At 32.8% G+C, this 17,361-nt stretch overlaps 1 protein-coding gene across 1 annotated transcript in view; it reads left to right on the top strand.

Annotated features, from left to right (window-relative positions):
- Positions 1-17,361, top strand: part of Best2 (bestrophin 2) — a 478,470-nt gene that overhangs the window by 243,636 nt on the left and 217,473 nt on the right. The window contains exon 3 of the mRNA XM_069829668.1: positions 7,737-7,908. Coding sequence (XP_069685769.1) covers positions 7,737-7,908 — 172 coding nt within the window. The remainder of the gene's footprint in view (positions 1-7,736; positions 7,909-17,361) is intronic.

Here is a 17,361-nt window from a genome sequence, read left to right on the forward strand (position 1 = left end):
ATTTAAATATTTCTTTAATTGTTTATTTACTTACTTATTTAACTATTTATTTCCTTATTTATTTACTTGTTGATTTACCTCCTTATTTAATTATTTATTTTCTTATTTATTTATGTACTTATTTCTTTACTTGTTTATTTACTCACTTATTCAATTATTTATTTATTTACTTATATATTTACTTGTTTATTTACTTATTAATTATTTATTTATTTCCATATTTATTTACTTGTTTATGTACTTACTTATTTAATTATTTATTTCCATATTTATTTACTTGTTTATGTACTTACTTATTTAATTATTTATTTTCATATTTATTTATTTACTGACTTATTTACTTGTTTATTTACTCACTTATTCAATTATTTATTTATTTCCTTATTTCTTTACTTGTTTATTTAGTTATTAATTATTTATTTATTTCCATATTTATTTACTTGTTTATGTACTTACTTATTTAATTATTTATTTTCATATTTATTTATTTACTGACTTATTTACTTGTTTATTTACTCACTTATTCAATTATTTATTTATTTACTTATATATTTACTTGTTTATTTAGTTATTAATTATTTATTTATTTCCATATTTATTTACTTGTTTATTTACTTACTTATTTAATTATTTATTTATTTCCTTATCTAATTACTGATTTATTTACTTGTTTATTTACTTATTTAATTATTTATTTTCTTATTTATTTACATATTTCTTTAATTGTTTATTTACTTATTTATTTAACTATTTATTTACTTATTTATTTACTTGTTTATTTACTTACTTATTTAATTATTTATTTTCTTATTTATTTATTTACTTATTTATTTACTTGTTTATTTACTTACTTATTTAATTATTTATTTATTTCCTTATCTAATTACTGATTTATTTACTTGTTTATTTACTTATTTAATTATTTATTTTCTTATTTATTTACATATTTCTTTAATTGTTTATTTACTTATTTATTTAACTATTTATTTGCTTATTTATTTACTTGTTTATTTAGTTATTAATTATTTATTTATTTCCATATTTATTTACTTGTTTATGTACTTACTTATTTAATTATTTATTTTCTTATTTATTTACATATTTCTTTAATTGTTTATTTACTTATTTATTTAACTATTTATTTGCTTATTTATTTACTTGTTTATTTAGTTATTAATTATTTATTTATTTCCATATTTATTTACTTGTTTATGTACTTCCTTATTTAATTATTTATTTTCTTATTTATTTACATATTTCTTTAATTGTTTATTTACTTATTTATTTAACTATTTATTTGCTTATTTATTTACTTGTTTATTTAGTTATTAATTATTTATTTATTTCCATATTTATTTACTTGTTTATGTACTTCCTTATTTAATTATTTATTTTCTTATTTATTTACATATTTCTTTAATTGTTTATTTACTTATTTATTTAACTATTTATTTGCTTATTTATTTACTTGTTTATTTAGTTATTAATTATTTATTTATTTCCATATTTATTTACTTGTTTATGTACTTCCTTATTTAATTATTTATTTTCTTATTTATTTACATATTTCTTTAATTGTTTATTTACTTATTTATTTAACTATTTCTTTGCTTATTTATTTACTTGTTTATTTAGTTATTAATTATTTATTTATTTCCATATTTATTTACTTGTTTATGTACTTCCTTATTTAATTATTTATTTTCTTATTTATTTACATATTTCTTTAATTGTTTATTTACTTATTTATTTAACTATTTATTTGCTTATTTATTTACTTGTTTATTTAGTTATTAATTATTTATTTATTTCCATATTTATTTACTTGTTTATGTACTTCCTTATTTAATTATTTATTTTCTTATTTATTTACATATTTCTTTAATTGTTTATTTACTTATTTATTTAACTATTTCTTTGCTTATTTATTTACTTGTTTATTTAGTTATTAATTATTTATTTATTTCCATATTTATTTACTTGTTTATGTACTTCCTTATTTAATTATTTATTTTCTTATTTATTTACATATTTCTTTAATTGTTTATTTACTTATTTATTTAACTATTTATTTCCATATTTATTTACTTGTTTATGTACTTACTTATTTAATTATTTATTTTCTTATTTATTTACATATTTCTTTAATTGTTTATTTACTTATTTATTTAACTATTTATTTCCATATTTATTTACTTGTTTATTTACTTATTATTTAATTATTTATTTATTTCCTTACTTATTTAATTATTTATGTATTTACTTCTTTATTTACTGATTTATTTCCTTATTTATTTACTTACTTATCTATTTACATACTCATTTATTACTCGACCAAGGCCAGTGGAGTCCTGCAGCCTGGAGCCGTGGCGCCACTGCTCCTGCGTTCATAATACCGTATCGCGATAGTTCACATTACGCCCGCGACTCCACTCGCCTCGGTCGAGTAATATTTATTTACTTGCTTATTTATTGACTTATTTCTCTATTTTCTTATTTATTTATTTACTTATTTCTTTATTTACTTATTTATTTGTATTGCTTTGAATTTCTGTAACACACTGTACAATTATAGCTACTCGAAACGGTAGCCTTTGGTCACCTCTAGAACATTAAAGCAAAACATCATTCGCTAGTTATGTGTGTCCCATGGATTATGGCACACCATGTAGCTCTACTTACATTACACAGTGACAGTGGAGTACTTTATGTGAGTATGTAACTTTCATAAGCAAAACATTGCACTTGGGCCAATACGGGCAACTGAAAACATACATGTATTAGTAGGCCAACTAGTTTCATATTCGTTGTAATAAATCACATCTCAGGAATGTTCGTTTTACCGTCGCTTAGTACATCTGCTGTTTATTTTCTCGCGTGTTTTAATAGTCGATCTGTCCGGTAGGTGTAGCGTAAAATTTATGGCAGCTTCCAATGTGTGAGCAACTTCAACGTTTTGCTAGGTACTAACCAACGAACTCACACATTAGTTTAAATTATGACAGTTGAATATTACTTTCTTCAACTTTCACGCAATTTGTCAACATTGCCTTCGAGTCCGTTATCGTAGGTCGTTGATTTCCGTTTCAAATCCCGTCGCGATGATTCTAAGCACCTGGACCAATCTATCTTCTGTTTGTAACTTACTAAACCAATGGACGGAATTTGTTTAGTTGGGGATTTACATACAGTAACACGATCGTTGAAGAAGCTACATTTATGTTTACAGGTGAATGAAACTCGTTGCTTAGTGTATGTTGTCTCATAGGGCTAGGAAATCCTGTTTTTCTTTTTTCTTTTTTTTTTTTTTTGTGCACATGGAAACATAATACCCTCTTCTGTTGCAGTTCTCAGCCTCTAATGGTAAGTTATTGTTATATAATTAAATATTTTACACAAAGTAATATGATTGTATATGGGAATAGTAATATACGTTACAAGAGCGGTATGTTGACGTTTTCATGGTCGAGGAAAAGATTGAAAAAGCGAAATATAGTTGAGCTTTTTTAATTTCCGAGAACGTGAAAACAAACATACCGCTCCTGTATCGTACATTATTTTGTGCGAAGATCGTTTATTACATACCTGAAAGAAAAATTTCTAATTAGTTGCAATGAAATCTCCATCTTGGTTTCTGTTTAATGACGGCAACTTCGGAAAACCAAAATATCTTTCTTCAACATTGTTGCTATAAAATGTTTTCTGTGTTTACTATACTCCAGAAGGCCGTGATATACGTCTGTCTTTTTTTTCCCCCAGTCTATAAACGCGAACTTAAAACAAACGGTAAGGTTATGTAATGATTTATTTTTCATTTTAATATTTTAACAATATTATTTATATAACATATTGCAGTAATAACATCGGCATCTGGAATCTTGTTGATTTTTTCACGGCTTCCTTAATGTTACTTCTATCAGGATTGCAATAAGTTTCGTGGAGTAGTAGACTTTACTTAATTTTTGCAAATATTTAAAAACAATAATTAACAGTGCAATTTAGGTGAAATTGCAGTGGTAAGTTTCCAATTTATAGTTATTACTATGTTAAACGTCTCTAAAAATAATATGTTAAAAGCCTAAAGAAGTAAAATGAATGTCGCGCTTAAGCGATAAGAAGAGGGAAATTGTTATGTGTGTTAGGTTGGGAATACTGAATGTGGTATTTCACACTTACCGCGTATTGGTTCTGTGCGGAAAACAAGCAAATACGCACGATCTCGCACAAATGCGTGTTGTTATTCGGTTGAGAAGCTTTTATCATCCAGTCTGTTGTCAAAAAATCTGAAAGTTGGAATTTATAAAACAGTTATATTACTGGTTGTTCTTTAGGGTTGTGAAACTTGGACTCTCACTTTGAGAGAGGAACAGAGATTAAGGGTGGTTGAGTATAAGGTTCTTAGGTAAATATTTGGGGCTAAGAGGGATGAAGTTACAGGAGAATGGAGAAAGTTACACAACGCAGAACTGCACGCATTGTATTCTTCACCTGACATAATTAGGAACATTAAATCCAGACGTTTGAGATGGGCAGGGCATGTAGCACGTATGGGCGAATCCAGAAATGCATATAGAGTGTTAGTTTGGAGGCCGGAGGGAAAAAGACCTTTAGGGGAGGCCGAGACGTAGGTGGGAAAATAATATTAAAATGGATTTGAGGGAGGTGGTATATGATGGTAGGGACTGGAATAATCTTGCTCAGGATAGGGACATATGGCGGGTTTATTTGAGGGCGGCAATGATCCTCCGGGTTCCTTAAAAGCCAGTGAGTAAGTAAGTAATATGATTGTACTTTGTTGTGATAAGTGTGGTAACAGTAATGTAATTTTTAGTTGAAAATTGGAATAAAAATCTGTACAAAGTAACTAAAGAATTAACAACACATTTCTAGCTCAGAACACTAGCCAATTAAAGAAGTGATATTTCTGAATAGTTCATTCTCTATTTGCAATAGTCTTTTACTCTTAAAACTAAAGAAACAAGATATTTTTAATACCTTCAAATTAATGTAACTAAGAAGATATTGAGAATAGGACAAATGTTTGCATGACAGTTTTTGCTCAGATTATCTCCAGAAATAAACTCCGTAAGTGGCGATACTCCTCGTGCATCATCCTATATACACTTGTCCACACCTGTGGAGTAACGGTTAGCGCGTCTGGCCGCGAAACCAAGTGGATCGGGTTCGATTCCCGGTCGGGGCAAGTTACCTGGTTGAGGTTTTTCCGGGGTTTTCCTAAACCCAATATGAGCAAATGCTGGGTAATTTTCGGTGTTGGACCCCGGACTCATTTCTCCGGCATTATCACCTTCATTTCATTCAGACGCTAAATAACCTAGATGTTGATAAAGAGTCGTAAAATAATCTACTAAAATAAAAATAAAAAATGTGTATACTTCGTTATTGTTTTTATTAAATCCAAGTGATATTCCTGTTGTTCACCGACTTACCCACACAGGTACACGAATAAACGGACATGAGGGACAACTGCGTGATTTAGTAAGCGTGAATTGTACGAAGCTAGTACAGTGGAGTCCATCCGTTGGAATCTTCTGTTATGGAAACTTCTAATTTGGAAAGCTATCAGACTTCGCCCACAACAGGAACACCACTCAATACGTTACTGATAAACGATCGCTTTGATCATGCTCGAGTTTACATCAAAAGATACAGTAAAGAAGAAGAAAGAAATTTATTTTTAAACTGATACTTACTTACTTGCTTTTGAGGAACCCGGAGGTTCATTGCCGCCCTCACATAAGCCCGCCATTGGTCCCTATCCTGAGCAAAATTAATCCAATCTCTATCATCATATCCCACCTCCCTCAAATCCATTTTAACCTTCCCAAAGGTATTTTTCCCTCCGGCCTCCCAACTAACACTCTATATGCATTTCTGGATTCGCTCATACGTGCTACATGCCCTGCCCATCTCAAACGTCTGGATTTAATGTTCCTAATTATGTCAGGTGAAGAATACAATGCGTGCAGTTCTGCGTTGTGTAACTTTCTCCACTCTCCTGTAACTTCATCCCTCTTAGCCCCAAATATTTTCCTAAGCACCTTATTCTCAAACACCCTTAACATATATTCCTCTCTCAAAGTGAGAGTTCAATTTTCACAACCATACTGAACAACCGGTAATATAACTGTTTTTACTCAGACAAAAAATTATGTGGAAACTTGTAGAGAATCTGATGCGTGGTGCCTCCAACGATTAGAGACAAGTATGTACAGTGTTTGTACTCACCTTGCTGTTTACACCACGTCCTCTGTCTACCAGTCACTGAGTTCATCGCTCAACAGTGGTTACATCTTTAGGTAGGGGCGGGGACAGAAGACCAGTAATGTGATAAACGTATTAAATTACCGTTGATTGGCTAATAGTCTTTATTACTGCTGTTGATCGATCAAAGTATTTAATCGATTATCTATTTAAATTTAATCGATTAATCGAGTTTTGATCGAGTTGAAAAAATGTTTTAATAGACTGTAATACACAATTATTGTTAAATTTAACTTGTGTTCGGTGATAAGCATAAGTATTAAATTAATGTTGTATATCTGTATATATTGTATCGTTGTATTACAAAACAACTATTTTAATTACTTATTAACATTTTTATTATGAGGCTTATAATTTATTGTGTCAATTTCTCCTGGAATTTTTTAGACAAACATAAATAACAAAAAGTATGAAGACTCACCTAGTTAATACTGCTTCATCCATGATTTTAAACATGTGAGTGCATTCACATGCTCCGAATTAAGTGCCGCTCTACGTCTAGTAACAATGTTTCCTGCATCACTAAACACGAAAAAACTTTTTTTTTCTGTCAAGCACTTCTCCACGATCGTTCAATTTAAATCCAAAGGTTTCACCGAGTTTACCTCTCAAATTCTCATGTGACATAATGGAGTTTATACTTTTCAAACTGATTTTTTTTTCTTTATAAAACTAAACACAGAACCTTCATATACAAACTCAGTACAGAAACTGTAAAACTACAGTGGTCGAAACAGAAAACTGGCCCCTATTGTAATCGAATTAACAGATTTTAGAAAAAGAAGAAGGTAGTTACGCTCTCACTTGCACACAGTGTAGACATGGCTACTTTATAAGGAATGAGGGGGACGAATCCCAGAAAAGTATATATTTCATGTGCTAGGAAGATGAGCTGACAACAAGGAGGAAGTTTTCTTGGAAAACCATAAAACTTAATAAGGGTTTCGTATTGTGTTTAAACTTTCAATAGAGGTAGACTAGGTCACTGTCCTCATATCTCCATCTCTTTCTGAAGTGTTTGTGCAATGATTTTCCCTACGCTACCTGGTTTACAGTTAGAAAATAACAGTACTATTGTGCTTTTAAGTAAACAATTTCCGAGACAGGAATATTGTCGGAATTTTTATCTACTACAACTGATTAATTTTAATCGACTCTATTATTCGATTAAATATTTTTGATCGGTTAATCTTACAACAGAAATTGATCGATTAATCGATTAAGTCCCACAACACTAGTTTTTATCCCCATTTATATATAACGAAGGGACGCCACTGTGCACTTAATTTGTATTCAAAGTAACCAAACGCAGGACTCTACTAAAACGTTTTTGAGTGAAAGAAAATTCCACGATCTGGCAAGACTGATGGAAACGCAAAAGTGTGTTTATGCCGAAAGCTTGCACAGCCCCAAGAAGGAAGTGAACCCTGTTGTTTAATTTTGTGTTGCAGGATATTCGAAAAAATCCGGCATTACTTCGGGCAGCAGGGCGAGAGCATCCCGATGTCGTTCGTTCTGGGCTTCTACGTGAGCCTAATCGTGAAGCGGTGGTGGGAGCAATACCGCCTGCTGCCCTGGCCGGACTCCCTGGCACTGTTCGTCAGCGCCGCGATCCCGGGAGTGGTGAGTGTAGCCTATAATCATTCTAGCGGAAGATGGTCGTTATGGTCTATGGAAATTAGAAAAAAAGAAATGCCTGAAATTAGATAGTTATAGATTTACTCTTAATGTTCGTGGCTGTTTGAATTTTTTTTTTTTTTGTGTTGAATAAAATAATTTTTGGCTATTGAATTAACCTAGAATTATTATTATCTACTGCACTGTAAGCTGCAAATTAATTTTGATTTATTTCTCTTCGAAAGTTGCATTTTTTCATTGTATGGGTACACTTTTTATAAAGGGACATCATTTTATTTTTACTAACATTTTTAATATTAACCTGACTATGCCTTTGGATTAATGGTTCAGAGCCGGAAACACCCTTTTGCTACCCCCTTCCACGATTGAAGTTCGATGATAATGGAGTAAAATACAAACAAATCACTTTACTAGGTATAGGAGGGAAGAAACGTAGTTCATCCATTTACGTAAACTAGGAGATATCGTAATTTTGAGTTTGATCATTTTCATTAGGTTTTTGTTTAATAAAAATACAGTACAGTATTAACAATAACACGAACTGAGTTATCTAGTAGAGGAGGTGGGAGTGAAGTACATTCAAAAACTCAGGTACAATAAAAATTGAAGTAAAAAATAAAATGATGTCCCTGTATAAACTATTCAACCTATGGTTATGAAACTTGAGCTCAGACTGATACTTACGGTTCTTGGCATTATTTTTCTTCGCTGTTGGAAGCAAGACTGTCAATTACGCGCAATTTGTCGTGATATAGTCAGTGCATGAATGAAACTCGTGATTTTATTTTGTAATTTTAATATTTATATTTGACAATCATTTCACTTTTACTTTTTAATTTTGCTTTAGACTATGCCATTAGGAAAGTCCAGGATAACAGAGAGGGTTTGGAATTGAACGGGTTACATCAGCTGCTTGTCTATGCGGATGACGTGAATATGTTAGGAAAAACACGGAAATTTTACTTCAAGCAAGTAAAGAAATAGATTTGTAAGTAAATCCCGAAAAGACAAAGTATGTGATTATGTCTCGTGACCAGAATATTGTACGAAATGGAAATATAAAAATTGGAAATTTATCTTTTGAAGAGGTGGAAAAATTCAAATACCAATGATACTCTGGAGGAAATTAAACGCAGAATAAATATGAGAAATGCGTGTTATTATTCGGTTGAGAAGCTTTTGTCATCCAGTCTGCTGTCAAAAAATCTGAAAGTTAGAATTTATAAAACAGTTATATTACCGGTTGTTCTTTATGGTTGTAAAACTTGGACTCTCACTTTGAGAGAGGAACATAGGTTAAATGTGTTTGAGAATAAGGTGCTTAGTAAAATATTTGGGTTAAGAGGGATGAAGTTACAGGAGAATGGAGAAAGTTCCACAACACAGAACTGCACGCATTGTATTCTTCACCTGACATAATTAGGAACATTAAATCCAGACGTTTGAGATAGGTAGGGCATGTAGCACGTATGGGCGAATCCAGAAATGCATATAGAGTGTTAGTTGGGAGGCCGGAGGGAAAAAAGACCTTTGGGGAGGCCGAGACGTAGATGGGAAGATAATATTAAAATGGATTTGAGGGAGGTGGGATATGATGATAGGAACTGGATTAATCTTGCTCAGGATAGGGACCGATGGCGGGCTTATGTGAGGGCGGCAATGAACCTCCGGGTTCCTTAAAAGCCAGTAAATAAGTAAGTACTTATCACCAGGTAACAGATATTGCTTCTATGTATTAATCTGAAGATGCCAAAAAAAAAAGACGAAAACGTTAATTATTAACATTAAATATATGTTATTAATTAGTTTAGTTCAACAAATAGATGCATTTCAGACTGAAAACTAAAACTGTACATGAGTTTTTTTATTTCGGTTACGATCGATATATATCGCATTCAAACTATCAGGCATACCAACCCGAGCAGCTTTATATTTACTTATAGACGTTGTTACGTAATAATGCATCCTCGGTCCAGTTGGACATGTCAGTTGCAAGTTATTGCTGATGAAGCAGATCGATCGGGCGGACAGCTGAAGAATTATTCAGCAGGATATTGCAGACCCACTTACCCACTTGATAACAGAACTGCAGGAACTGCTCTTTGTGACAAGTTCTCGGAACTCCGACGAGCTGTGTGGGTTGTGTGAAGACCAGATTTCAGGGGCGAACCTCTAGTGAAGAAATTGCTGTTTGGTTATGCTAAACAGGTGGTAACGGGCGATACTTAACTCATCCAGTATATACTAGCTAGGTATAGCTCATAACATTACCGTATCATGATTCATTTTGTGAGATAAATTCCGTGAATTTACAGCAAGGTCTGTTCATCTTCAGTCATTTTGATTGCAGCTGAACTGTTAATTATTTCTGTCAATTATGGCGCTGGAATCCACATAACGCTAACTTAGACAAATATACAGGGTGATTCAGACCACCAGTAAGTCATTTATTTCGGAATCTAGTGCATTAAAATTTTCGAGAAAAAATATTTGTTACTAAAGCACATGTGAACTTTTACTTCAGCTTGATTTCATCAATCAGCCTTAACAGGAAGTGGGGTCAGTGGCGTATTACTTTAAAATTTCAAATGGGAGTCGGTGTCAAATAGGATACCATTTGATAGAGCTCTTCAAAACAGACAACTTTCATAGGATACCTTTTTTTATCAATTCCTACTCTTTCAATGAGAAAACGTACGAAAAGACAAAGCCATCAATATTGAGAAATGTTACAATACGAAAATGTAAACAAGATAATTAAATTGTATTTAAATAATTAAAATGCGGTCATTTTGTTCCAGAGAGCGATCATTTGGTGCAATGACAATTCCTTTAACATGTTTCTTAATTGTTATTACATGCAACCATAGTTTAATGAAGACTGACATGTCATTTAGTTTTAATGTGTATACTTTATATTACTTGCTATATGTTTCAGAAGTTACTGTAACAACATTGTAGAATTATGCCCATCTAGAGAAACTACACTTTCCAATGGTGAAATAATAATTAAACAATTAATTAGCTTCCGATATTACTTCATACAAACACAGAAACATTCTCTTAGGCTATGTTTAATAGCTTTCGATTGTTGTTGTCCAGAACCCGTTATAGACGAAGTCATTTGTTTTTATTTCAGTACAGCGCCTTAGATGGCGTTGTTATTGTAATTTTAAAACTCATTTATCTCATTAAATATCAGTCCTATCAAAATTTTTCAGAGAATAAAACTTATCAGAAATTATTTTTAAAGAAACTTTTGTTATGTAATATTTTTCAGGAAAATTAATAATAAGCGAGATATTTCGATTTATTTAATTCAGTCCCCTTTATAACCTACCTTTTAAGTAAAGTATTTTGAGTGCATTATAGCCTAAAATCTAAGTTACAACGAACTTAATTTATATTCCAATTTTCATATAAATCGGTTCAGCCATTATCGCGTGAAAAGGTAACAAACATCCAGACAGACAGACAGACATACAAACAAAAATTTCAAAAAAGCGATTTTCGGTTTCAGGATGGTTAATTATACATGTTAACACCAATTATTTTTGGAAAATCGAAAATTACCAGAAAAATTTTGGCTACAGATTTATTATTAGTATAGATGAGATATAAAAAAATGAATTTCACTAAATTTTTGCAGACCAATGGTGTACCTCCCCCCTTAAGTGTGAGAGGAAGACATGAAAACTCCCGCCGCGTCGATTAATCGAGGTGTGAACTCCGAACTTGGCGGACGCGATGACGTGACGGCCAGCGATTCAGCTCGACTGGCTCTCGAGATGAATGGCAGCTGTTGACGAGTTACGTTGTAAGATCTGTTGCCCGGGGCAACGCCATTATCGACTGAGTCACTTTTATGTAAGTAGCTTGCGTAACGGACCTAGCAGAAAATATCTCGATTACTTTTATTACAAGTAACTAACCTGAAATCACGCTGGACACTCATTTGCTTTGCTTATCAAGTAGGGGACTGATTTAGGCTACACTTTCGACATGTCTGCATTGCAGTCGGCTGCAGGGAACAAGCGGGGACACCGCTGACAGAATAACCTATAGTCCCGCCGCTCTTAATTCCGGCAGCCAATCACGTTGCAGGTCTGCTACATTTAAACGTGTGCGTCTTGTGATTCGCTGAGGATGACGTCATTCATTTCCTAAGGCTCGATAAATACAGGGACATCATTTTATTTTTACTTCAATTTTTATTGTACCTGCGTTTCTAAATGTACTTGACTCCCACCCCTTTCACTAATGTACTTGCTAACGTCAGTCACACAAACTTACGGCCGCTGTTGCTAGCAGTGAAATAAACAGTACAGGGTACAGTGTGTTTCAGAAATATGTTCATTTTCTATAGAAGAAAAAGTTTATATTATTGGAGTTTATTTTCACACAAGTATAGTGTGTAGCATAACTGAATTTATCTGTGTGGATTGAGCACAAGTGAAGATTAGAGTTACCGAAAGTACGGCACCCTATAATACAGTACGGTACTTAACAGCATTATTTAAACAAGAGTTTTGTTTTACTATTTGTAGATATGAAGGACGATGATGAAAACTGGAATTACAATGTAACCTAATGTGAACAACAGTTTTTTTTTTTCACAATTTCCTGATTATATCATTACGAAATATTTTCGTAGAAATGTCATTAATCTGGTAGATATATTTAGAGCAACAGAGTGTACAGAAAGGAAGAAAAGTTTAAGATGGCCAACAAAGGTGACAGAAAATGCTGTAGAAGATGCTAGAGAAAGGATGCAGCGAGGTCGTAATAAGTCGGTCAAGAAGTTAGCTGTAGAAATTGGGGTTTCTTACGGAAGTGCTCACAAAATTCTCAGGAATAAATTAGGTTAGTAATGTGCTGAATAAAGTAGACATTACATAATTTATATAACCGCCGGAAGACTTGAGTTTGTGAAAAAAATTGTTACTATTCTACTGTTTTTTTTTTATAAAATACTGTAAAGTAATGATCAAACTGAAAATCGTAATACTATATTTCCCTGTAACATAAGTGGATACACCACTTTTCTCTCCTCCTGTACCTAGTAAAATGATTTGTTTACATATTGCACTAGCAACTTCAAACTCCTATAATGGAAGGAGGGTTACAGTGTTTCCGACTATAGCCAGGTTAATGTTAAAAATGTTAGTAAAAATAAAGTGATGTCCCTGTACTTAATACAATCGCCCGCCTTTTTGGCTCTTTCGTTGGCGTTCGCAGAAAGCACACGAGGACGTTATTTGCCGCTCAATTATTTGCTGAATTACATTGCGTTTGATTTATTATCATAGGAGCTACGACATGATAATGTTTAACGGTGTGGCAAATAGATCCCTCGTCCGGTAGCTCGGCAACGAAAGAACAAAAATGGTGAACGTTACTACGTACCTAGACTTTATAGAGCCTTCACTTCCTAAGACGTAAGCAACGAGGAGGAGTCACGCCGGGAATAACAGCGACGCGACTATAGCTGTCCACGTAGCGAAAAAAAAGGCCAACGAAATAGAATCACGACTAAATATAATTTTATTTTGTCAACAAAATAGTATGTAGAAAAAAATTAAGGCCTTGGGTTGAGATTTGCAGCTGGACTCTGAATAAGCTCTGAAGTTGAACGAGATTAAAAAAAAAAAACTAGTAGGCCTATTGCATTTCATGTGCAATACTTCCCCGACTAACTGACTAGTTGATACTGATTATTAAAAAAATCGACAAATAACTGTACACAGATTGCGCACAGACAAACGGCAAATCGAAGACCATCCATTCGAGGTCAGCGATGTTAAAGCAGCAGTAGTAGTAGTAGTAGCAGTAGTAGTAGTAGTAGTAGCAGCAGCAGCAGGTTTATTTTGCCTGGCAGAGTTAAGGCTATGAGGCCTTCTCTTCCACTCAACCAGGTTTGAATAATATACATGAAATACAAAATTAGATTACAAAACAACACAAAACAAAATACCTTAGAAATTACATAAAATATAGTAGAAAATTACAATAGTCAAGATCAGTTACAAAATATATAAAATAAAGTAGAAAATTACACATAATCAAAATCAGTTACATAACATAAGGGGAATATACATACACACACAAACACACACACATACACACACAAACACAATTTATAAGACCTAAAATACTCGAGATAAATTCGACGATTAATTCACTTGAGATATATTATACAGTTAATATACTAATAGGAGAATACATGTGAGTTACAAGACATAAAATGTTGATTAGCAAAGTCGTACTAAATGGCATACAAACACAAATGATTAAGTGATATATCAAGATAATAAAAAAAGAAGAAGAAGAGAGAGAAAAAAAAATTATATCTTGGTAATTTAAGACTATTTAGAAACTTCCGCAAGAGTCTAGTTCTGTTCATTAAAGACATTTCTAAGTAGAGTGTACTTAAAAGATTTTAGACTCCGACTGCTCCTGATTTCCTGTGACAAGGAATTCCAGGTACGAGCTGTGTGTATTGTGAAGGAAGCAGAGTAGAGAGATGTGTGATGGAATGGAATTGATAGAACAAGGTTATGCTGTGAACGTGTATCACGGTTGTAGTGGGATGCTAGAAGTGTGAAGCTAGGAACTAGGGAAATAGGTGTGGAATTATTTAAAATCTCATACAGCAAACAGAGTGAATGAACTGAACGTCTCTCCCATAAACGAAGCCAAGATAATTGAAAGAAATTGAAAGCGGTATATTTTCGTAAACAAATTTTAATTTTCCATAAGTTAATCACGATTGTTTTTTTTTATTTCGTGTACTTAGAAAATAAATGATGTTAAGCATATTTTCTATAAATATAGCCTACTATAATATTTCCAGCATTAGATATGTCCGATATTTACATTGGATGGCGACTTCTTGATTAAGAGATAGTTTATTAGGCTCGGAAATATAGACAGTAATACAGGGTGGAGCCACCGGCGTAGCTCAGTCGGCTAAGGCGCTTGTTTGCCGATCCGGAGTTGCGTTCGGGCGCGGGCTCGGTCCCCGCTTGGGTTGATTAACTGGTTGGTTTTTTCCGAGGTTTTCCCCAACTATAAGGTAAATGTCAGGTAATCTATGGCGAATCCTCGGCCTCATATCGCCAAATATCATCTCGCTATCACCAATCCCTTCGACGGTAAATAATCTCGTAGTTGATACAGCGTCGTTAAATAATCAAGTAAATTAAAAAAATACAGGGTGATCCGTTTGGGTATGGATAAAGTAAAAACACCGTAAAACATTTACTACTGAACTTTATTTGCTGAAACTTTATGCATACAACGCTGAAAGATGGGAGATTCCTCAGAGCTCAACATGACCCCCATTGCGCACCCTGCACAACTCATAACGGTGATGCAATTCAGCCCATGTCCATTGTAACGTAAGAGGGGTGGTTTGTTGAGAAGTTTGAGTAATTTTTGCTCTCAGATTGTCAATGTTCGGGTTTCTGTGAATAGACAATGTCTTTAACAAAACCCCACACGAAGAAGTCAGGAGGGGTTAAATCTGGGGAGTTTGGGGACCAAGCCAAGAGATAGCTGCTCCTCGTACTGGGTTTCGCCTGCGACCTCTTGCATGATTTTTTTAAATACAAAACCTGTTTCTACAAATGTTCGATACCACAACATTATGGAATCATATTTAGGTACATTACGCACACCATACTCACGTCGAAATTTCCTTTGTACACTTTTAACACTCTCAAATTTAGCATACCAAAGAACACATTGTGCCCGCTGTTGATTTGTAGTAGCCATTTTAATCATCTACGATTTGCATTTGTCCTTTCAGATTATGCAGTGTTGGTTGTCATGGAAACTCTCATCTTTTAATCCTAATATAACCAGCAAGAAATTGTTCCTACTATCATAATAGCTTTATAATAATAAATTAAAATTGTCCATACCCAAACAGATCAGACTGTATTATTGAAACGCTTTATTTAGCTTGTGTTTTGTTATATTTGTATAATTAAATTATGATTTCTTACTTTTAGAATATACAGGGTGAATCTAAGTAATGTCATTAATTTCAGAGAGTTATTTTTTTTTTAGATATTTCAAACAAGAAAAATTCAATAAAATTTTGCTCGTTTTGCTTCCTTTTCAAGATACAAATTGTTTTTATTCTTGATTTAATTCCCAATATGCTCAGTCAGTTTAAGAGAGCAGTGTATTATGATAATAAATTATTGAAAGAATTTTAATTCTGCCCTTTAAATGTGCAGAAATTTGATCCGAAGAAATGTAACTTTTCGTTCAGCAAAGGAATTTTACAATATTGCATCTCTTCGGATCACATTTCTGTATTTTTCAAGGACAAAACTAAAATTCTTTCGATCATTTATTATGTTAATAAACTGATCTTTTAAATTCACTGAGCATATTGGAAATATTACATTAATGGTTTTCCTAAAACACGCTATGAAATATTTCATATAAAACTATTTTTTTTTTCTCGAAAAGAAAGCAAAAACGAGCAAAATTGTATGGAACATTCTTGTTTTAAATATCTCAAAGAATAACCCCTTGAAATCAATGACATTATTTACGGTTCACTCTCTATATTAAAATTGTTATAAAGTAAATCGAAATCAAGAAAAGCAATTACATTGCCTAAAATTCCGAGAATATATGCAAAAGTGGATAACAATTTGCAGTTTTTTTAAGTTTGTTTTCTTACAGAGTCCAAAATGTCATACGTCTACTAGTGCTTCCTATTATTTGAGTGTTCTCTTCTGTTACCATAGCAATACGTGATTCTTTTGAATAACAAAAACTTGAAGTGCGAAAGGTGAGGAAATAGTGAATAAACGTTTCAATGAAGGTGAGATAGAAAACTCAGTTGGGGCAGCTATTTGAGGTAGATAAAGGGCTTCGTGAATTGTATTGGATGAGTAATCACTATCAAGTACTCGAACTTTCTTCAACATTTGGCGTTTAGCAATCGACTGCTTTACATCAACTATGGAGACATTAGTTTTTTACTAACCAGCATCGACTAAATCCTTACAGACTGAGGAATTCAGAAGCCAAACGATGCTTTGAAATCAGCCTTCAGCTACTACAAAATCTTTTACTTGTCTCAATTAGAAAGATGATCACGAGTAATGAAAAATGAATGCAGTAAACGAACTTTTCTGTAGAAAAGTAACCACAGACACGCCTGGAGATGGCGCCAAGACCTTGATATTAGGGTGTGGTGCCTTGTAAGAAGAGCATCCTTTGATTGAGCAAGCAGTTCACGTAGGATAGGCCCACCTCGTCCGCATTACTGCGAAGGTTAAGTGTTCAAATGAGATTTCATGTGGCTGACAGTTAATTTATGAACCTGCTTCAATGTAACACTTAAGAGTGTCTTCACTGTCTTCCACTTGTTGTCCATGGCTCAAGAGAGGATCCTGGGTTTTCCTTTTCGTA

Source organism: Periplaneta americana, chromosome 1 (assembly GCF_040183065.1).
Source record: "Periplaneta americana isolate PAMFEO1 chromosome 1, P.americana_PAMFEO1_priV1, whole genome shotgun sequence".
Lineage (NCBI taxonomy): Eukaryota > Metazoa > Arthropoda > Insecta > Blattodea > Blattidae > Periplaneta > Periplaneta americana.